Source organism: Tupaia chinensis, unplaced genomic scaffold, assembly GCF_000334495.1.
Source record: "Tupaia chinensis unplaced genomic scaffold, TupChi_1.0 Scaffold145870_1, whole genome shotgun sequence".
Taxonomy (NCBI): domain Eukaryota; kingdom Metazoa; phylum Chordata; class Mammalia; order Scandentia; family Tupaiidae; genus Tupaia; species Tupaia belangeri.
The window spans coordinates 3,727,705-3,752,013 of record NW_006205727.1 but is presented as its reverse complement, the minus strand read 5'-3'; the positions used below and the strand labels follow the sequence as shown (position 1 = coordinate 3,752,013).

General features: G+C 37.3%; 1 protein-coding gene across 2 annotated transcripts in view; it reads right to left on the bottom strand.

Moving 5' to 3' along the window:
* Positions 1-24,309, bottom strand: part of ARID2 (AT-rich interaction domain 2) — a gene marked incomplete at its 5' end in the record, with an annotated part of 177,453 nt that overhangs the window by 11,348 nt on the left and 141,796 nt on the right. For both annotated transcript variants that reach the window (XR_003547919.1, XM_027768334.1), the window contains 4 exon segments: positions 2,848-2,939; positions 3,034-3,157; positions 5,753-5,838; positions 5,935-6,073. Coding sequence is in view for 1 of the 2 variants with exons in the window: in XM_027768334.1 (XP_027624135.1) it covers positions 2,848-2,939; positions 3,034-3,157; positions 5,753-5,838; positions 5,935-6,073 (441 nt within the window).

Here is a 24,309-nt window from a genome sequence, read left to right as displayed (position 1 = left end):
TTCAGCAGGCAAAATGGACAAATAAAACTATTTACAAAAACAGTGAAACATAATCTTTAAAGACAGATATGTAATAAATATTGAAGTGAAGAACACACTTTGTGGGTAAAGGAACACAGTATAGGACAGGCTACACAACAAAGCTCATATCTGAGTTGAGTCTTTTTAAAAAATTATTTATTTAATTTTATTTATTATTATTTTGTTTGCCATGGTACACATGAATTTACTAGAGAGACAGAGACAGAGAGAGAAAGAGAGCGAGAAGCAAAGTGAGAAACCAAGACACTAGGTCCGGGACTCGAACCACGGTCAACCACATGGGAGTCCAGTGACTTAACCACTATGCTACCTGCTAGCCCCTTGAGTTGAATCTTAAAGGGTAAGCAGATAGTCAATAGTGCATTCCAGGAGAGGAGAACAAAGGTAGATGGTAAGACATGGAACACCCCAAAATGATTAGAAACTTCCATGCAGTTTGAGTTGGCCGAGTTATAGGTTAAGAAACAAAAAGGGAGATTAGGAAGGAAATACAGTGAGAAAAGTAGAAATCATGTTATGATTAAGCAGGAAGACATACATATTTCCTTATGAATACCTAACCTTTATATTTCTTTTTGATGAAAAGCTTTGCTTAAATGTTAAGAATTTGCCTTACTGGGACCAGCAGTTGGCGTAGTGGTCATGTCGCTGGAATCCCATGTAGTCAACCATGGTTTGAGTCCTGGACCCAGTGGCTTAAAACTCACTCTTGGGAACGTGTGCGTGCGTGCCCAAGATCCCAAGAGGAGGATGCAGGAGAAGGGATTGCGGCATGGCCATTCCCCCTGAGGTGTGATTTCTCGCTTTCTGTCTCTCTGTCTCTTTTTGGCAAGCGCACACGCCCTATTGCAAAAACCTCTCAAAAAAAAAAAAAATTTTGTCTTATTCATTTATAGGGCTACTTGAGTCACTAACTAGATAGTAACTTTTTGTCACCTTTAATTTTTAATTTTATTCACCTTTAATGTACAGAAATTTTAAAAGTGATCAAATCAAATTTTTCTTTTGTATTTGAAACCACTGTTCTTATGCTTAGAAAATCAGATTAAATGTTATCCAAAGAAATATCATAAAGGGAAGAAAAACTAAAACAGACTCATGATATAGTTAGGCTATAGAGTTGATATGTGAGAAGAAGAGCAGGTGAGAAAGCAACAATCAGGAATGAAAGATGAATCTGAAGACAACTTCTCAGGGAGGGGAGTCTCAGAATGGTCAGTTACAGATGTAAGAGAAATACTAGAAAAGTAGCTTCAAGGGAGACAAGGTACAGAAAAAATAAACAGAATATTCTACAATGCTCTTCAGGCTTAAAGAGTTATTGCTAGTTTCTTTGGATCTCAATAAAATCCCCAGTTTTCTTTTGGATAAGTCCCTTAGAAAGTTACTTTTAAATCTTTGGAGTACTAGAGTTAATCTCAGTAATATCTATGACTTTTTTTCTTTCTTTCTTTCTTTTTTTAAAATTATTTATTTCTTTTTTTATTATCATCATAATCTTGTTTATATTACATTGGACTGCATATAACTTTACAGTGAATTACATTGCCTTTTCGAAAGGGAATGCCATGCATGTCAGTCAATACAGAGACATTAATCTCCCCACTTCATTGTTCAATATCTTTTCATTGTTTTTCCCCACCATTATTATTATTATTCCAATTATATTTTTTAAACAATGACTTTGAAGGGCACGTTAAAATGCCAACTGTTGGGATGAGAAGACAATGTAATCATTATGTTGCTGGACTTCCATGTAGTCAACCATGGTTTGAGCAACCTGGACCTGGTGGCTTAAAACTCAGGCCAAGCACATGTGTGTTCACGCCCAAAATCCTGAGAGGAGAATGGAGAAGGGATTACAGTGTGGCCATCTCCTCTGGGGAGTAATTTCTTGCTTTCTGTCTGTCTCTCCCATGAGTACAAAAAATCTCTCTCAAAAAAAAAAGAAAAAAAAGCCAACTGTCAAAATAAATTTCATTCCAATAAACATGATTTACCTAACAATTTTTTTACTACCTCAATAAACTCCTATGTTATTCCTCTTTAGTAGAGCTACTCTTCATCCTATGGACAGCAATAAAATGAACTTGTTAAAAGATCATCTTCTGGGACTGGCGGGTAGCATGGTAGTTATGGTGCTGGATTCCCACATAACTGACTGTGGTTCGAGTCCTGGATCTGTTGGCTTGCTTTCTCCCTCTCCTTTTCTCTCTCTGGTCATTTTGAACAATTATAATAATAATAATTAATAAAATTATCCTTTAAAAAATCATCTTATGGTTGTTTCATCTATTCTATTTTGGTTTTTAAAAGATTATGATGGAATTAGTGCATGTTTGGGAAACTAGAAATTCATGCATTTGGGAGATGTGGCTCAAATAAACTACTTTTATTAAAAAAAAAATCAAGGGAACCAGCAGTTAGTGTAATGGCTATGTCGCTGGACTCCTACGTAGTCGACTGCGGTTCACGTCCCGGACCCGGTGGCTTGAAACTCACGCCGGGCGCGTGTGCGTGCGTGCCCAAGATCCCGAGAGGAGAATGGAGGAGAAGGGATTGCAGCGTGACCATCCCCCCTGGGGGGTGATTTCTCGCTTTCTGTCTCTATGTCTCTCTCTGTCTGTCTGGCGAGGGCACACGCCCTACAGTGAAAATCTCTCCCCCCCCCCAAAAAAAATCAAGATGGCCTGACCAAGTCTTTCAGACATATTCACAAGATTGATGACAACAATGCGGATATCTAATCTTACTAATTTATAGTAGTCAATATTCACTTTGACTATAAAAAAAAAGTTTACTCACCTGCGACCACATTCTGAATATTTACCAATATTTTTTAATATTAAGGCAGCTGTTAGTCGGATGTGTTTAGTTATTGGTCCCTCTTTTTCATCCTTAAAAAGAAAAGAAAATTAAAAACAAAATAATAGCAATCTACATCATACATGGCTCACATCTGTATAGTTAGGGCTTTCAGGACATGCTTACTGTAAAATCTCGAAAGACAAGGTTTCTTGATCCTCTCCTTAGAGCCATAAGTGCAGCACTGGGATGATTCACAATGGCCTTCTGTGCTCTAGGAGTTGAGCTTGTGCCCCCTACAGCTGGCTGCCTAAATTGATCAGATAAAAAAGACACTTAATATGATATTGCAGACAAACTGATGATGATGGATCAACTAGCCAAGCCCCTTAAGTGGTCACTTTCAAATCGTGGGTACAGGAATGGCTCTGTGCTCCAGCATTAATGTTGATGCTTGTGTCAACCTCGGCAAAACGGGTCCCTAGTATCAAGACAAAGCTTTGAGTTCTTTATTTTCCAATCTACCAGTTAAAAAGCAAGCAACTGATATCTTAGTATGGCCCATCTTTAAAGTTACTGTGCTAAGTATTCAATCAAAACACAACATGGTACCAAGGTTATAAAGTCCTTGTCTTTCAATGCACAGTAGTTTCCCTTTATCCATGATTTCACTTCCCATGGTTTCAGTTACCTGCAGTCAATTGTGGTCTGAAAATATCAAATGAAAAATTTCAAAAATAGTTCATAAGTTTTAAATTCCATGCTATTCTGAGTAACATGATGAACTCTCCTGCTATCCTACTGTCTCCTGAGACATGAGTCTGGCATATCCACAGACTGCCTGTCAATCACTCAGCCATCTCTATTATCAGATAACTGCCATAGTATCACAGTGCTTGTGTGTTCAAGTAACCCTTATTTTACTTAACAATGACCATAAGGTGCAACAGTAGTTGATATTGGTATATTATTCTAATTGTTCTTTTTTATTTATTTATTTTTTTGGTTACTGCTGTTAACTTCTTGCTGTGCCCTAATTTATAAATTAAACTTTATCATAGATATGTATGTTTAGGGAAAAATACATATAAAACATATATATGTATATATGGTTCAGTACTATCCAGTTTTTTAAAAGTTATTTATTTATATTAATATTTTTTAAAGTGACAAGAAAGAGAGAGAAAAGGAAAGCAAGCCGCCAGGTCTGGGATATGAACTGTAGTCGGTCATGTGGAAGTCTAGTGCCTCAACCACCATGCTACCTGCTGGCCCTGAGGTTTTCTATTTTTTTCCAAGAGAGATTTTTAGCTACAGGGCAGGTGTACTTACTTCCTGGAGAGAAAGAGAGACAGAAAGCAAGAAATTACACCCCCCCCCCCCCAGGGGATGGCAATACTGGAATCCGTCTCCTCCATTCTCCTCTTAGGAATTTGGGTACGCATGCACATGCACCTGGCATGAGTTTTAAATGACCAGGTTTAGGACTCAAGTCACAGTCGACTACATAGGAGTCCAGGGATATAAACATCACTGCATCTGCTGGTCCCGCTAGCTGCAATTTTAAGCATTTACTGATACCTTCAGGGTCTTGGAATGGACCCCCATCCCTTTGGATTAAGGGGTACTACTGTACTGTGAAGATGTTAACAAAGAAGAAAATAGCCTATAATTTGAGCTGCAAATTATTATTTATAAATAGTATCTAAGAGCAAAATAATGTTACCTAAGCATGTGTTGGCACAGGACATCCAGGAAAAGCTAACCTATATAATATAAAATCATGCTTAACCCTTCATTTCACACTATTATTTTCTTCCCTGATCTTATTTTTCATTATTTAATAAACTCAATCCTTTTATTATAGTTCAACCATCCCTTATGGAAGATATAGTATGGAATGAATGAAACTGTAGAGATGGCTTTAAAAACAAAATCAGATTCAAACTACTGTACACTTCTTTGACCAAGGAACTAAACTGCATCACTTCACCATGCTCTAGTTAGGCAACAGTGGAGAAAGCACTGACTCATACTTGAGAAAACCTTGTTTATGACACTTTAAAACCTGCAAGATTTCAATACTTTTCACATCTGTAAAGTGGAGATACTTCCGGTACTTTTTTTACATAAATTAATTTTGAATGTTTAAAATTTTATTTATTCGTTTAATTTTTTAAAAAATTTGACCAGAGATAGAGACAGAGAGAGAGAGAGAGAAAGCCATCAGGTCCAGGACTTGAATTGTGGTCGGCCATCTGGGAGTGTATAGCCCCTTAACCACCATGCCACCTGCTGGTTCCCAATTTTGAATATTAAATAGGATAATGTAAAAGCCATCTTTAAACTGTAAATCAGAGACCAGCAGATGGTGTAATGGTTACATTGCTGGACTCTCACGTAGTTGACCATGGTTTGAGTCTCGGACCCGGTGGCTTAAACTCATGCCGGGCATGTGTGCATGCATGCTCACCCAAGATCCCGAGAGGAGAATGGAGAAGAAGGGATTTTGTCTCTGTTGAACGCACATGCCCGATAGCAAAAACCTCTCCAGAAAACAACAACAACAAACTGTAAACCAGCTATGTATGTGTGACAAATAGTTCTAGTTTATAAAGCATTAACATTTTATTACTTCCAATGACTTGTCTAAAAGAAGAATCTAAGTAACAGAGCTACAAAGTACCTTATAGATCACATGGTCCAGTCAGTATAAAAAGTGATGACTAGAGAATTTATGCAATTTGAACCAGACTGCATAACTGTGTAGTGATAGAGCTGGACTAGAACTCAAATTTTTGGTCCCTCAATAAGTTAGGTTCTCTTTTATTGTTCCTGCATTTAGTCTAGTTTTTTTGGAATTTCTTTTTGTATGTTCAATGAGAAGTAAACTTATTTTCCTTACTTGGTAGAAGATTTTTGATTTCCTGCCTGTCCTGGTTCATCTTGTTTTAATCCTGCCAGCAGGGCATCCTTTGAACAATGCTTATCCTTTTTGAGGAAAAAAGAAATAAAAAAAAATACCCATCAAGATCTTTAATACATAATCAGGTGTGTTCATGATCATACAGTATTAAGAATGAGTACCTGTAAGTGGGTTATAAAAGAAAACCTCTGTCGCTGAAAAGGCTCACAACCTTCCCAAAGACACTGGCCTGGATATACATCTTTTCCTCCATGTTCAGTAGCTGCATGGTAGAAAACCTGTGACGGTGTCTGAAACCACCTACAGAAAATAAAATAGTAGACACTTTATCTGACACTTGGACTTGTTCTTTAAAACTTGCTCTTCTTAATACAAATTTTGGATCAATACACAGAAATATTAAGTAACAGAGGGCAACACAATCTCTCATTTATTTCATTTTTAAAGTATAGTTTTTAGCTACTTTGAGAACTTCTCTGCTTATATTTCCAGTTTGAATAATTCAACTGTACTGAACACTCTTGTTTTAAGTTTATCCTTCATTTCTAATTCTCAGGCTTCAATGATGGTTGGATAAAAATCTTCTGAAAGAAAGTGAAATGCCATTTTAAAATTAACAGGACATTGTCTTATAAACAAATACTATTCATTATTATACTTATAGAAATTGCTCAAGCATTTACTAGATTTCATATAACAGATACTAATTTAGTATATCCAAACAATTTAAATTCTATAAATTTTAGTTAGTCTGGTTTTATAGCAGAGTTCACATTTTGTGAGTATTTAAGGACTCATGTGTCTTATTTTCCCAACAGCATACCACACTTAGTACTAGGCTTAACAACTGTCTGAGTGGTTAGGTGGAAAAGAGCATAAAATTGAAGTCAGATACTGGTCTCCTTTATTAATTAGAAAACATGGCAATGAGAGAAAACACGGAAATCTACACAGCCAAAGAATGTTTTAAAAGGCTTCAATTACTACAGTAATACAAATATTTGTACAATCAGTAATCTTTTTATGGCTGTCATATAAGCGTGTCTATATTTGAACCACTTTGTAATGTGCACAGCATAAATCTAATATTTCAAATTAACATCCGTTCAGGAAATGATTGACATTTTAAAATAAAATTTAATCAAAAGGTAATTAAATACCAAATTACAAAGACGATGTAAAAAAAACCACTGTAAATTAGATTCATTTCCATTCATATTCATCCATATAAATGCCTATAAAACTTTACTATAAAACTAAAATTAGTTACTTTTTTAGAATTATTTTATTTATTATTTCATTAATTTACTATTGGACCCATGCACTCACCAGAGAGAGACAGAGACAGAAAGAGAGAGAGGGAAAGTGAGAAAGCAAGCAGCCAGGTGTCCAAGATTCAAACCTCAGTCCACTGTCTGGGAGTCCAATGCCGTAACCACCATGCCATCTGCTGACTGCAGTTAGTACATTTTAAGTTCTGGAATTTCTTTTTATTTCCAGCACGAGAAATGCTATTTCATTTATATAAGATAAATATGACTGGAGCTCTGTTACTTATATTAATAATTGCCACAAGGATACATTTCTTAGACTTCACCTAAATGATATAATTAAATACAAAGCATCTAGAAACACATACGCACCCACCCACCACAAAATCCAAAAGTGTTACTACCCTTAATCAAAATGAATTTCCATTTCGGGAACCAGCAGTTAGCGTAATGGCTATGTCACTGGACTCCCACACAGTCGACCGCAGTTCGCGTCCTGGACCCGGTGGCTTAAAACTCACGCTGGGTGCGAGTGCGTGCGTGCCCAAGATCCCGAGAGGAGAATAGAGGAGAAGGGATTGCGGCGTGATTTCTCGCTTTCTGTCTCTATGTCTCTCTCTGTCTGGCGAGCACATGCGCCCTATAACGAAAACCTCTTCAAAAAAAAAAAAAATCCATTTCTCAACTATTTTCTATTACATAAAATTAATTAATTTACTAGCTATAAGAAAAAAGGATAGTGCTTCTATTTTTTTAAATATAACTTTTGAAAATTAATTTACTTTGCGAGAGAGGTGTGTACCTTCACAGCAAAGTCTTCACACTGAAATCTTCCCCAAGTTTCAGCTGGTTCAGATCACAGGCATGTAACTAGCATGCTCGGGGAGATCCTGGGACATGAACCTATGACCTTATCCCTGTGGGTCCATATGTGTTACCACTACGATACTGTCAGGCCCCCAGTTAGTGAATCTTTAAATCAATTTAAACTTCTAAATATACACAAATATGTATGATTTTAAAACAATTGATATTTAGAGTGTTTATTATCACTCTACCATCCCCACTCTTTTTATTTTTTAAAATTTTAAAATTAAAAAAAAATTAATTTGCTATAAGATACATGAGCTCCCTGGAGAGAGAGAAGTGAGAAAGCACTCCCTATGGGGGATAATCATGCTGCAATCCCTTCTCCTCTGCTCTCCTTTTGGAGTTTTGGGCATGACACATATGCACCTGGCCTATCTTTCAAGTTGCTGGGCCCAGGACTCCAACTGCACAATTGGCCATATGGGATCCAGTAACCTTAATCACCATGCCACCTAGCTAGTCCTATAGTTTACTTTTTAATATCGGCCAATAAATTCTGAAAGCATACTAGGTTTAAGTATGATATACAATCTCCTTATTCTATGTACAAGTTTCCGAGGAATAAATGTTTATTGGTAAGCTTCACATTAGACTATCATCCCAGGAAATTCTTTTCCCAAATATTTTCACTATTTGACTCTGAAAAGCATTTCAAAACAATTTGGCAAATCCATGTTGCGGGATATAACCTTTTTGTATTTGGTAACAATTTTAAGTGGTTAAGTTTCAGTATTCACTATGTAAAACAACAAACTAAGGTTAGAAACAAACAACAAATTGTTAACCACTTGTGGTGGAAATTAGGGTTTTTCCTAATACCAATAGTCTGTTTATGGCAGATCAGTACACTGAAGGATCATAAAGAAATGCTATTGAAAAATATTATTGCATGAAATTAGTCTTGTATTAATAAAAGATCATCAGTTCAAATTATAAGTAAGTACAGTTAAAAACAGAAAAATAGTGATTCTGGAGTTTTAACATAATTTTTTTTTATAAACTACAGGATGACTACCTGTTATCCTGACAACTTATATAAAATATAAAATGCTGGGCTGGCCCATAGCATTGATTAGGGAAGCTAGATCCCACACGACCAACCACGGTTTGAATTCTGGTCATACGTGTGCGCATGTGCGTGCCTGTCCCAAACACCCACTGCATGGAGAAATGGAGAAGGAACTGTGGTGGGACCACACTCCATTGCAAGGTGTTCTCATATCTCCCAAGTGAAGGGGAGGGGTTGGGGCAGGGAGGAAAGGAGTGGAAAAGAGAGAGAGGAAGAGAAAAGAGAAAATGCAAGATGCTGACAACAAGCTAGGGTTGCAAATCGCTGACTTTAGAAATCAAGCTAGTTAATCTTCATTAACTCACTCAGAAATTGTTAATTAAGAAGTATTTTATGTGCCTGACACTGTGCTAATATACTGGGTCATCAGAAAAGTCATGATGTATTTTTCTGTGCAAACAATGTGCCATGACTTTTCAGACAACGCAATAAAAAAACTTCAGAGTGCTCTGAAGATCTTTAATTTTATGATCCCAAAATAAAGACAAAAGATACTATAAAACTAGTTTTGATTTTATTCTCTTACTGACATATAATCTAACTTGTTGATCAATCTTATTACTGGTTAATTTCAAATACTTAAACTGGCTATTTACCTAGAATTAAGCAGTCCTTACTGAAGACACAGTATTATGAATTACAAATTGCCACTGTGGGCAGTTTTCTGTAATATCTGATTAGTCTTTAGATACTTCTTCACATTCAAATAAAAGGATAAATATGCCATCAGCTCTTGTTAACTATTTGAACTTCTTTCAGTATGTATGAACTGATGACATTTTTCCCTGAAATAGCCATTATTAGAGGAAATTAAAGATTTATCAGGAATTTTGGATACCTCTGAAAGAAGTAAAAGACCTTTACTGAGAATATAAATTCTAGCTATCTGTGAGTTTTTAATAATTTATTAAATAAAGTTGACATAGGTTGCTGTTGTTTTCTGTTCTTTCCTATCAGAACAACCATTATTCAAAGTTCAGCTTGATACAAAAATATTATTCCTGCTTTAATAACAGGTGTAATTACGCCTTAAGAAAGAACCCTTAGGAGAAACTCCAACTCTATAGGGCGTACTAGGAAACCAGCTATTTGAATCCCAAAATAGTTACAGTAGATTCTTTGGGATGTCAAAGAATATCAATTTTACTAGTACCAAGTAAGAGTCCATGGCAAATAGAGCAGCTTTCACAATGGAAATGTTTGTTTAGATTAATCTCAGATTGTTTACATTTCTGGTTTGACATAAATATATTCCAAAAATAAGTGTAATATATTATATTTCTCTCAAATACAAATAATTTTCATCCTTTATGTAGCAACTATTAACTACAAGTCCATGAGGAGTAATATACCCTAGACAAGTGGTTTTCAAATATTTTCACAGTGGTAGAATCCTCTTTTCAAACAAAATACTACTTAAAAACTCCTATATATAAAACAAAAAGCAGAGATTCTATAGTTAAAGGCAAGCTGGAGGGTGTCAAACTTTGACTTTCTGATAGCATTCATTTGAAGAACACTTGGTCAAGAAACAGAAAGTCCTACAAATATTGTGAATATAAATTCCTGACCACCTAGAAGCACCAAGTCTCTTCCTTAAAATTCCATAGAATTTAAAAATTACACAAGGTACCATATAGAAATACTATGCCATTTTGTATAAGTGACTGGGACATCAGCAGATTTTGATAATAGAGATGGTTCTTAGAACCAATACCCTTCCAGATATCATGCTTAATAACAATACAGAAAGTGAAATTTGGAAACTTGAACCTTCTCCCAGAACAAGAAACTGTTCTCAAAGACATAGCCCTTAAAGGAAGGCCAACTAAAAACAGAATGATCAGACATTACTAATGCTGTCTTGGTGCTGTCTTACTACCACACGAACTCGAATCCAGTATGATAACAACGAATTAGAACTGAAAGATCTCTAGATAAAGACTACAGTTAAAAAATAATTTCTAAAGAAACCCAGAAAAGGCGAAGAGAAGGGAAAAAAAAAAGGACACTAAACAACACTGTGACATCTATAGTTATAGCAAAAATTAAAAAGAAACAGCCTTACTCCAAGCCAAATCAACATAAAACTCACACTACAGGTCTATTTGCCTCAGTTTCTATTAACTGAAACATTGTATCTAACTCCTCAAAAAAACTTACAAAGCTTGCCAAACATTAAAAAAAAAAAATAGAAAAAAAGGAAAACAAACACATGTACAGACACATAGAAGACACGATGCAAGCAAAGAACCAGATTCAGTTATAGCACAGATTCTGGAATTATCAGACAGGGAATTTTGAAAATTACACTAATATGGTAAGACCCTAAAGGAAAAAGTGGACAGCTTGTATGAACAAATGAGTAATGTAAGCAGAGAGCTGAAGATGCTAAGAACCAAAAGAAAACGCTGGAAACCATATGGAAATAAACAATGCTTCTGAAGGGAATCACTGGAGTCTGGATATGGACAAGGAAAGGATCAGTGAATATGGAGATATGTCAACAGAAACTTCCCGAACAGAAAAACGAAGAGGAAAAAATAAGGGGCGGGGGTGGGGAGGGGTGGGGAGAGGAACAGAATATGTAAGAACTGTGGGACAATTACAAAGGGCATGAATACATTTAACAGTAATAATACCAGAAAGAGAAAAGAACAGAAAAAATATTTGAAGCAAGAATAGTTGAGAATTTTCCAAAACTAAAGACACACATCAAATCACAGACCGAGGAAACTCAGAGAACACTAAATAAGATAAAAATACAAAATTTACACCCAGGCACATCATATGAAAACTGTTAAAAAAAGAAGATGGAGAAAAAAAATCTCAAAGAATTTGGAAGAGATACCTTACTGATGGAAAGACAAGGCTGTAATTACATGTACGTCTTTTCAGAAGCCATGCAAAAAAACATTAAACTGAAATATTTAAGGACTGGGAAAAAAAAAAACAAAAACAACTATCAACCTACAATTGCAAAACTATCCTTCAAAAGTGAAGGAGAAAACAGACTTTTTTAGACAGACAAAAACAGGGCATTTACAAAAGCAGACTTGCCTTCTAAGAAATATTAAAAGTTCTTCAGAGAGAAGAAAATTGTAAGAAGTCATAATCTACAAAAGAAAGTTAAGAGCTTTAGAAAAGGAATCAAAGGGGCTGGAAGGTGGCGTGGTGGTTAAGAGCGCTGGACTCTCACATGGCTAACTGCGGTTCGAGTCCCAGACCTAGTGGCTTACTTTCTCACTTTCCTTCTCCCTCTCTCACTCTCTCTCCTTCTCTGGCCAAATTAAAATAAACAAATAATGAAGTTAAATAAAATAATTCTTAAAAAAACTTATAAAGAAAAGGAATTGGGAACCAGCAGTTAGCGTAATGGCTATGTTGCTGGACTCCCACGTAGTCGACCATGGTTAGCATCCCAGACCCGGTGGCTTAAAACTCACGCTAGATGCGTGTGCGTGCATGCCCAAGATACTGAGAGGAGAATGGAGGAGAAGGGATTGCGGCGTGATCATCCCCCCGATGTGTGATTTTTCGCTTTCTGTCTCTATGTCTCTGTCTGGTGAGTGCACACGCCCTATAGTGAAAACCTCTCTTAAAAAAAAAAAGAAAAAAAAAAAAGAGAAAGAAAAGGAATTAATGGAAGTAAAACAAAATACTGTTTTTTTCTTTCTTTTTTTTTTTTATTGCCCTCCCCTTTTTTTTTTTTGAAGTTCGCTATAGGGCATGTGCCATAAACAAAAACAGAGAGCGTGCAAAAGTGAGAAATTCCCCCAGGTAACACATCCATTTTGCAGTTCCTCTCCTCCATTCTTCTCTAGGGATTTTGGGCACAGATACATATGTCCCCAGTATGATTTTCAAGCCACTGGGCCCAGGACTTACACTATGAAGTTGGTCTTAACTTCCTTGCGACCTACTGGCCCCTATTTTTCTTATTCTTAATTGATCTAATAGACTAATATTTTTTCAAAATAATCTATTAGGTTGTCAGGAAGGTCATAACATATTTTTCTATGGGAAAATTCACCATGATTTTCCCAACAATGTAATATTTGATGATGATGATTACATATGGATAAGTGAAATGAGTGCCAGCATTCTTTCAGGAGTAAAAGACGCTAAGAAGGAATTGAGAACATTCTGTTACAAGGTATCTGCACTACATATAAAGAAGTATAATACTGTCTGAATGTGAACTTAACTATAAATGCATATTGTAAATTCTAGGATGGTCACTACGTGTGTGTGTGTGTGTCTGAGGTTTTTGCCTTAGGGAGTGTGCGCTCACTGAAGAGAGAAAGACAGAGACAGTGAGAGGAAAAGTGAGAAATCACCCCTGGGGAGTGGTCATACAGCAACCTTTCTCCTACTGAGATCTTGGGCATGAACACACACATACCCAGCATGATTTTCAAGACACCAGGTCCGTGACTTGAACCATGGTCAGCACATGGAAGTCCTGTGACATAGCTGCTTCACTATCTGCTGGTCCAACAAAAAAATTTTTTTTAGAGATCTATAATTAGTATGATAAGAGAGAAGAGAAAACTGGATAAGATAAAGTGCTCAAATAAAAACAGAAGTCAGGAAACCAGAAAAACAGAAAAAAAAAAAAAGGCAGGTACATTTATGAATATTGTGGATATTAATTAAATTATATCAACAATCACCTTAAATATGAATGATCTAAATACACTTATTAACAGACTCACATTGGGACCAGCAGATGGTATAATGGTTATGTTGCTGGACTCCCACATGGTTGACCACTGTTTGTGTCCAGGACCCGGTGACTTTAAACTTATGCCCTGCACATGTGTGTTCATGCCCCAAATCCTGAGAGGACAGTGGATAAGAAGGGAAGTGTGGCGTGGCCATCCCCATTGTGGGGGGGGGTGGTGATTTCTTGTTTTCTGTCTTTCTGGTGAGCACATGTGCCCTATAGCAAAAATCTCTCTTAAAACAACCAAAAAGACTGAGACTGACAGACAAAATAAGATCCAACAATGTGTTGCTAAATATCACAGAGACAAATTCTAAAAACAGAGACAGGGAAAGATAAATTATACTAATATTAACCAAGAGAAAGCTGGAGAGATAGCCTGTGGACTAGTGGTTAAGGGAGCCAGATCTCATATGGCCAACCACAGTTCCAAACCTGGCCTAGAGACTTGAGAAACATGCTGGGCACATGTGCGTGCATGCTCAAAATGTCAACAGGATAGAGAAATGCAGACGGGACTACAGTGTTATCACACCCCATTGGTGATGGTTTCTCCCCATCTCTCTCTTGTCTCCCTAGCACATACATGTGCTCTATGGCAACTAAAAAAGGGAAAAAAGCTCAAGTGACTATGTTAATTTTAGACAAAGAATATTTCAGAGCAAGAAAAATTATCTGGGATAAAAACAGACATTACATAATGATAAAGAGGTAAATATTCTCCAAAAAGAGATAATAATCCTTAAGGTACAGGTACCTAACACAAAGCATCAAAACATGAGAAACAAAAACTAACAGAACTCCAAAGAAAAAAAGAGGCAAATTCTCTATAGTTGGAGACTTTGATATACCTCCATCAGTAACTGACAGATGCAACAGGCGGAAAATTGGTAAGGATACAGTTAAACATCGTCATCAATACAATCAGATCTAACTGACATTTACAGAATACTTCATCCAACAACATATTCTTCTCAAGGTGACATGGAGTAAGTACAAAGTACCACATTATGAGACATAAAATACCTTAACAAATTTAATAGGACAGAAATCATACAACGCATACTCTCAGACCACAATGGAATTAAACTAGAAGTCAGTAACAATAATAATAACAAAGGGCCAGCTCTAAGACACAGCAGTAATGCAATGCTCATGAGACAAGCTGGATTCCACATGGTGACCACAGTTCAAATCCCTGGCTCAGTAAACGTGAAAAAACACACTGGACACATACATTTAATACATAAGATCCAATGGGTTGGATAACTGGGATAAGAGGATTGTGGTATGGCCAGAACTTGTTGTGGAGGGTGTTCCTCTCCCCTTCCTGCCCTTTATTCCTCTATCACAGCATGTGCTATATCATGAACAAAGAAAAAAAAGCTAGACAACACTACACTATTTGAAGACAATAAGCACACTTCTTCAATATTTTGAACTAAGTTAAACTGAAAAGAATACTTATCAAAACTTCCTAAAATCCTGACCGAATGGAGAAATAAAGAAGGGATTGTGGTGTGACTATTACTCTTGGAGGATGTTTTCTCCCTCTTCCTCTCTCTATCACTCTCTGATGAGCACATGTATACTTTGACAAAAATAAAAATAAAAAAAGAGTAGAAATTCAATCCGAAGCAGAGAAGATAAAAATTACGACAAAAATCAATGAAACTGAAAACAGAAATTCAACAAATAAACCAAAAGTGGGTTCTCTGGAACAACCAATAAAATAGTTAAACCTCTAGCTAAACTTATCAAGAAAAAATTAAGAGTACTTATGAATTACTATTCCAGAAATGAAAAAGGGACCATCACTACTGATTTGATAATAAAAAGTTAAAAAAGAAATATTATGAAATCTTTATGCTTAACAATTTGGAAACATAAGATGATGCTATGGTTTAAATGTGTTCTCCCAAAATTCACATGTTAGAATTAGGTTGTACTGTGAAAACAGTAAGAGGAAACTTCATCTAACTGTGGGATTAATAAGGGGAACATTTGGGAAGTATGCTTAGTGTATGGACCCCATGACTGAACCCGGTATGTTTATAAGGAAGATAAATAGACATGGACACATTTACTCTTGCCCACTACCATGCTGTGATGTAGTCAAAAAGCCTCACAAGGGACCAGCAGTTTAGCGTAATGGCTGTGTTGCTGGACTCCCATATAAGTCGACTGTGGTTTCAGTCCTGGACCTGGTGACTTAAACTCATGCCAGGCACGTGTGCGTGCGTGCCCAAGATCCCGAGAGGAGAATGGAGGAGAAGGGATTGCGGTGTGGCCATCCCCCCTGGCGGGTGATTTCTCGCTTTCTGTCTCTCTGTCTTTCCGGCAAGTGCACGTGCCCTACAGCAAAAACCTCTCCAAAAAAAGAAAAAGAAAAAAAGCCTCACAAGAAGTTGGCCCCATGTTCTTGAACTTCACTGCTTCTAAAACTGTGAGCTCAATTAACTTCTGGTCTTAAATAACCATTTCAGTTATTAGCAACAGAAGTAACTTTTAGATGAAATGGGCAAATTTCCTGAAAGACACAGCTTGCCAAAATTTGTCCAAAGAGAAACAGATAATCCAATTAGCCTATTAACTATCAGAAAATTTAATAATTTATAATCTTCAAAACAAAAAGGTCTAGGATAAGATGATTTCACTGATCAATTTTAAGCACATTTAAAGAAAGAAAGGTACCAATTCTCTACAATCTCTACCAGGGAACAGATTCACAGACACTGCTTCCTAACTCATTCTATGAGGACAACACTACCCTAACACCCAAACCAAAGGCATTACAAGAAAACTACAGCATAGTTTCTCCTATGAATGTAAATATGAATATTCTCAACAAAGATATTACCAAGTCATATCAAACAATGTATAAACAGAACTACATATCATAACCAAGTGGGACTTATTCCAGGAATGCAAGGCTGGTCCAGAGTTAAAAATTAATGAATGTGGGTCAGCTCCATGGTCTGGGGATTAAGACCATATGGTCACCCACATGGCTAACTCACACTTGAAATCCAGGTCCTAAGAGTTTGAAAAACATGCCAGGTGCATGTGCTTGCCTCAAATCCTGAAAGTACAGAGAAAAAGAGAAGGAAGGGATTGTGGTGTGACCATGTCCCTTAGTGGAAGTATTCTCCCTCTCTCTCTCGCTCTGTCTCTGGTAAGTACAAGGCCCCTCTGAAAATATTAAAATAAAAAGGAAATTAATGGATGTAATCCATCACATCCACAGGCTAAGGAAGAATAATACTGTTTTATCAACACATACAGAAAAGCAACTGAAATACTCTCTCATGACAAAAACTCTTAGCAAGCAAACAATCCAATTTTAAAAAAAGGCTAAAGATCTGATAGACATCTCATCAAAGAAGATGAATACTGATTCATGGACAGTACAGGCCTCTAGTAGTCACACTTTTCAATAGGTATGCATAACTATCAAAATAGCTAAAATCCAAAACACTACTATTGACATTCCAAATGGAGTATCATATAGCAATAAAAAGAAATCAGTTACCAAGTCACAAAAAGACATGGAAAAACCTTACGTGCTTATTGTTTAGTGGAAGAGCCAGTTTAAAAAGCTAGCTGAAGGCCAGCAGATGGCATTGTGGTTACGTCGCTGGTCTCCCACATAGCCAACTGCGCTTGTCCTGGAACTCGTGGCTTCAAAGTTATGCCAGGCTTGAGTACATATATATCCAACATCCCAGGAGAAGAATGAAGAAGAGATTATGGCATGGCCATTCCCCCTTGTGGCGGGGGGGGCAGATTTCTGATTTTCCCTCTCACTGTCTCTATCTCCCGCCACACCCCATAAGTGTACATGGCAAAAAACTCTAAAAAACAAAAAAAGGCTAACTGTATGATTCCAACTATCTGACATTCTAGAAAAATCAAAACAGAGACAGTAATTATCAGTGGTTACCAGAAACTGGGGGTGTGAGATGGGCCAGGGAAGCCTGAATGCGGAGCACAGTGATTCAGTGATTTACAGAGTTTTGAAAATACTCTGTATGCTATTGTACTGGTGGGTGCATGGCATTATGGTATTTGTCAAACCCATACTATACAATACAAAGAATACATCTTAATGTGAACGATGGACTTCAGTTAATAATAATATATTGATATCGGCACATCAACTGAAACATAGTTATACCACTACTGCAAGGTGGAAACTATGTGCAGGAAAGAGGAAGTACATGGGAGCTCTGCACTGATCAATTTTTCTATAAACGTAATAAAACTGCTATATAAAATAAAGCCCATTACTTATAAAAGATATGGGTGAGTATTATCACTATTGTATTACTGTGCTGAAAACATCTGACATGATAATTCGTGAAGTGAACAAAACATGAGGTATAAATACAGAAAACTACCAATTGAAAAATATCATAAGGGAGTCAAGATCATTTATGACAGTGACAAGAAATAAGAACACCAACTAGCAATAAATTTACATTACAGAATTCATGTGAAGAAAATGCTAAAAGCTCTATTGAAGACAAAATTTAAAAAAAAAAAGTCAGATACCTTTTCTCATAAGAAAAGACTTAAATTGAAAAAAATATTCACTACAAAAACAAAACAAAACAAAACTATAGCCCAGCTAGTGTACTGCACTGGAAGACACTGCTACTTATCAGGCTTAGACCACACAGGAGTCCCAGTTTTGTTTCCTACTTAGCCTAAGATCGAAATGTGGTAGCACATACGTGTAGTCCCAGTTTCTTATGAGACTGAGGCAGGAGGACTGTAACACAGCAAGACATTGTCTTTAAGAAAAACAAACAAAACAGAACAAATCTATTCAGTAAAAGCAACTGCACCCAAATTTAAACATGCCTTTCTTGGAGATCTCTAGAATCATTATAAGAGAATAAATATCTGTACAGGTACCAAGTTATGTATCAAGTATGATTATACATCATTCTAACTTCAGAACCCAGCACAGTGCCTGGTACAAGGTATATGCTCAAATAAACCACAATAAAACACTCTGAAAAAGAACAATTTGCAGGGACAATATGTCATATCCAACATTAAAATACATTTAAGTGATGTTGTGGTAAGGACAAAGACCAATGAGTAATCCAGTACCAAACACTTATAGGAATTTAGTACATGTTAATGTGGAAGGGGGCATATTAGATCTTGCCCATTAACAACTGTTTGTCCATTTTGTTCCCTTACCCTAACATGGCTGTCTGCTTCTGTAAACCTACTTGTTCTTCCCATGAGAAAATAGCTTGTGCTAGTCATATAGAAAACCATATCCAGGACAAGATCCTGTACCTGCTATTTCTTTGCTAACTAGCCCGAAACTCTTGTTTAGCAATGTAACTGCTTGTATGGAAACCCCACTCCCCTCAGAAATAATTAACTTCCTTGATTCAGCTTCTGGAACTGCTTACATAGAAGTCCCTGGTAACTGACCCCCTATAAAAACACTACACAAACTTTGGTAGGGACTACAGTTCTGACTCTCAGCCCCCAAGCCTCAGGCTGTAATCTCTGGCCAGCTAATGAAGAGTCCCTTTAAACTTAATCTGGTTTTGGTGGTTAATCATTCAGTGGCACTCTATAACATTAAGGGTGACAAATGAAATGAAAGAATTGCCAACAAGTTAGTCATTTGGAAAATAAGCTAGATTTTATACCCCACTTTATACAACAAACTAAATCACAAATAAGTTAAAATATTAAAGTACTAAGAGGCAAAAAAAAAATGTGATTTTATGATCTGAGAGTTGAGAAGGTCTTTCTAAGCATGACAGTATAAACCACTGAAAAGATTAAATTTTAGGGACCAGCAGTTAAGTGTAATGGCTATGTTGCTGGACTCCCATGTAGTTGACCGCGGTTCAAGTCGCAGACCTAGTGGCTTAAAATTCATGCCGGGAGCATGTGCGTGCGTGCCCAAGATCTCGAGAGGAGAAAGTCGGAGAAAGGACTGCGGTATGGCCATCCCCCCTGGGGGTTGATTTCTCGCTTTCTGTCTCTCTCTCTGTGTCTTTCTGGCACACACACATGCCCTATAGCAAAAACCTCTCCAAAAAAAAAAAAAAAAGATTAAATTTTAGGGACCAGCAGTTAGCATAATGGTTGTGTTGTTGAACTCCCATGTAGTCGACCGTGGTTCGCGTCCCAGACCTGGTGGCTTAAACTCACGCCGGCGTGCCCAAGATCCTGAGAGGAGAATAGAGAAGGGATTGCGGCGTGGCCATCCCCCCCTGGGGGGTGATTTCTCACTTTCTGTCTTTCTGTCTCTGTCTGTCGAGTGCATGCGCCCTATAGCAAAAACCTCTTTAAAAAAATGTATACAGCATAGTATGGCCAGTCTTAGGACAATTGGAATTTGGCATGCAATGAAGAGTTAATGTAGAGTTAATGTCCTTAATAGAGAAGTGTTCTCAATTTGTATGAAGGGAAATAATGAATAAATGACAAGAGCAAGTGTACAGAGCACTGCTCAAAAATGGCCCTCATTGTGTTAAGCACCCAACACTACAATTTTCAAAACAACATACCTTGACAAACCTGTTTACCTGACTCCTTTGGCTGATGTCAGTAAACAACTTGACTGCTGTCAGCCTGACTGAACCACTCAGATCAACTACTACCACCATGACAAGCTAGCTAATAACCAAAGTGGTTGCAAAATAACCAAAGTGGTTGCAAAAATAAGAACTTACGGCACAGAGCAGGCCTTGGTCAAGAGGCATATAAACCAGGCTCTTAACTCTATGCCATTTGCTGTTTGGCCATTTCTTTTTCATGCCCCAGAATAGCTGCTGTGCCCAAGCATTCACTTTGCAGCTCCCCTCAAACCAGAGCTGCTGGAGCACTCGCTTCACAGCTCTCTTCACTGTAACTGGAGGTACTGGGACCCTGTCAAGAGTGAATCATAGTAGCCCTTCCTTGCAGCAGCGTGAGGGATGAGTGGCCCCAACCTATAGTGATGTTGCATATGCAGTGATGCTGCATCGCTGAGGTGACTTTTCATTTTGACAGCTCTGTTCTCAGTGACAGCCTCAGATGGACTCACAATGTAGAGCCCCTTCGTGGTGCTAGTGCAGGTACTAACCTCGAGCAGGCTCAGATCTCCCTGTCCTTTACTGTGCTATGCTATGCTTGCTGAGTACTAGCATGGTTTGATGTGAATACAGCCCTGACATTGTAGAAAGACACAACTGTAGTCATGGACTAATTCTCCACTTCTGGAGAGCAAGTAATTCACAGAAGAAAAAACAATGTATTTAAAGATGCTTCACTCATTAATTAATTAAAAAAAAAAACAAGGAATGAGAGATGGGAAGGGTGAAGAGGCAAACAAATTTTAACAGCAATGAAAATATTCAATTTAACACTGCAATGATGGTTATATATCATATATGCATTTATCAACACCCACAAAAGGTATTGTATCAAGAGAAAACCTTGAGCCAACCCTGTTGCAAAGTGTTTAAGGGAGCCAGATCCCATATGATCTACCACTCAGTTCAAACCTTGGCCCTGGTGGGTTGAAAAATACACTGAGTGCATGTATACACATGCCCAAAATCCTCACAGGAGGAAGAAATGGAGAAGGGATATGGTGTGATACATCAATAGTTGGGATTTTAAGTACCCAGAGCATTTCTCAAGCTACTGAGATTGGAACCATGGTGAACTATGTGGGATCTGACTCCCTTAACCATGAGGCTACAGGGCTGGTCCAGTATACAATACCATTTCTAAACTGCTCTTTGTAAAACTGAACCAGAATTTGGTCAGCCATCTGAACAAAACTCACAATGTACTGAAAATACAGGGTCAGAGTAACATGCTACAACAACATTAGCAAAATTCAAATTGGGAATTTGGATACACTACCTGGTTTCTCTAAAAGGAAAAAAAAAATTCAAGGAAATCAAAGAAGAGAGATGAAAATGTTTATCGATTTAAGGCAATGTTTGAGCCCTGGACTCCAATTCAAGCTCTTAATAAAGAAAAGACCAATGGAGAAATGTAAATGTAAATATTGACTGATTGTAGCTGGATATTTGAAAAATTCATTAATATTAAAGGGAATTAATGTTTTTTCTGAACGGGTGTGAGAGTGGAAAAAAGGATAAAGCGCATTAAAGTAGAATGTGGGCCTAACTACCCAGAAGCTCCTCTATCAGTTAAATTTGTAACAAAAATTAATATGAATGGAATAAATAATTCCAGTGGGATGGTGGATGTACGGAGTATACACCAGTGGTAGCAAAATGGCAAAACTCTTACATCATTAAAGTTATCCTTCAAGGAAAAAATAAGTGTGGGGCCTCTATGTTTTTTTTTAGAGATAGATGCTTTCAGATTTAAAAAAGCAAGTAGTGGGCCAGCAGGTGGCGTGACATTTAAGGTCCTAGATCTCACATGGCTGACCACAGTTCTCCTGCTGACAGCTCTATTCCCAGTGACAGCCTCAGATGGACTCACAATGTAGAGCCCCTTCGTGGTGCTAGTGCAGGTACTAACCTCGAGCAGGCTCAGATCTCCCTGTCCTTTACTGTGCTATGCTATGCTTGCTGAGTACTAGCATGGTTTGATGTGAATACAGCCCTGACATTGTAGAAAGACACAACTGTAGTCATGGACTAATTCTCCACTTCTGGAGAGCAAGTAATTCACAGAAGAAAAAACAATGTATTTAAAGATGCTTCACTCATTAATTAATTAAAAAAAAAAACAAGGAATGAGAGATGGGAAGGGTGAAGAGGCAAACAAATTTTAACAGCAATGAAAATATTCAATTTAACACTGCAATGATGGTTATATATCATATATGCATTTATCAACACCCACAAAAGGTATTGTATCAAGAGAAAACCTTGAGCCAACCCTGTTGCAAAGTGTTTAAGGGAGCCAGATCCCATATGATCTACCACTCAGTTCAAACCTTGGCCCTGGTGGGTTGAAAAATACACTGAGTGCATGTATACACATGCCCAAAATCCTCACAGGAGGAAGAAATGGAGAAGGGATATGGTGTGATACATCAATAGTTGGGATTTTAAGTACCCAGAGCATTTCTCAAGCTACTGAGATTGGAACCATGGTGAACTATGTGGGATCTGACTCCCTTAACCATGAGGCTACAGGGCTGGTCCAGTATACAATACCATTTCTAAACTGCTCTTTGTAAAACTGAACCAGAATTTGGTCAGCCATCTGAACAAAACTCACAATGTACTGAAAATACAGGGTCAGAGTAACATGCTACAACAACATTAGCAAAATTCAAATTGGGAATTTGGATACACTACCTGGTTTCTCTAAAAGGAAAAAAAAAATTCAAGGAAATCAAAGAAGAGAGATGAAAATGTTTATCGATTTAAGGCAATGTTTGAGCCCTGGACTCCAATTCAAGCTCTTAATAAAGAAAAGACCAATGGAGAAATGTAAATGTAAATATTGACTGATTGTAGCTGGATATTTGAAAAATTCATTAATATTAAAGGGAATTAATGTTTTTTCTGAACGGGTGTGAGAGTGGAAAAAAGGATAAAGCGCATTAAAGTAGAATGTGGGCCTAACTACCCAGAAGCTCCTCTATCAGTTAAATTTGTAACAAAAATTAATATGAATGGAATAAATAATTCCAGTGGGATGGTGGATGTACGGAGTATACACCAGTGGTAGCAAAATGGCAAAACTCTTACATCATTAAAGTTATCCTTCAAGGAAAAAATAAGTGTGGGGCCTCTATGTTTTTTTTTAGAGATAGATGCTTTCAGATTTAAAAAAGCAAGTAGTGGGCCAGCAGGTGGCGTGACATTTAAGGTCCTAGATCTCACATGGCTGACCACAGTTCAAGTCCTGGTGCTAGCAGCTCAAAAATCATGCCAGGAGCGTGTGTCTGTGTGTGCCCAAAATCCTGAGAGAATCATTCCCCCTGAGGGGATGATTTCTCATTTTCCCTCTCTGTGTCTCTTTCTGACAGTTTCATTCTCTCTCTCTCTTGCACAAATGGATGTACCCTATAGCAAAAAAAAAAAAAAGCAGGTATTGATATATAACGTAAGAGAATGACTCAAGAAAAATAATCTATATTATACAAAAGAGAAGAAATACAAATACAAAAAAGAATATCTGAAGTACTAAAATAAAACTAAAAACCAGATTAAATGTATACTCAAAGTCAGTTTTAATTCCATGAAAGAAAAAAACACATAGTCAGCTATTTCCAACTTTTTTTTTTTTTTAAGAGAGATTTTTGCTATAGAGTGTGTGCTTGTTGGAGACAAAGAGACAGACGGAGAGACGGAGAGACAAAGGGACAAATCATCCCTCGATGAGGGGGATGACCCTGCAATCCCTTCTCCTCCAGTCTCCCCTAGGGGATTTTGGGCAAGCATGCACAAGCACCCAGTGTGAGTTTTAAGCCGCTTTTTAAGTTGTGGTCAACAATGTGGGAATCCAGAGATGTAATCATCATGCCATCTGCTGGTCCCTCAATTTTTATTTTTTCAATTTTATTATTATTATTAATTTTTTATTTTTGCTATAGGGCAGATTCACTTGGAGTGAGACAGAAAAAGGGAAA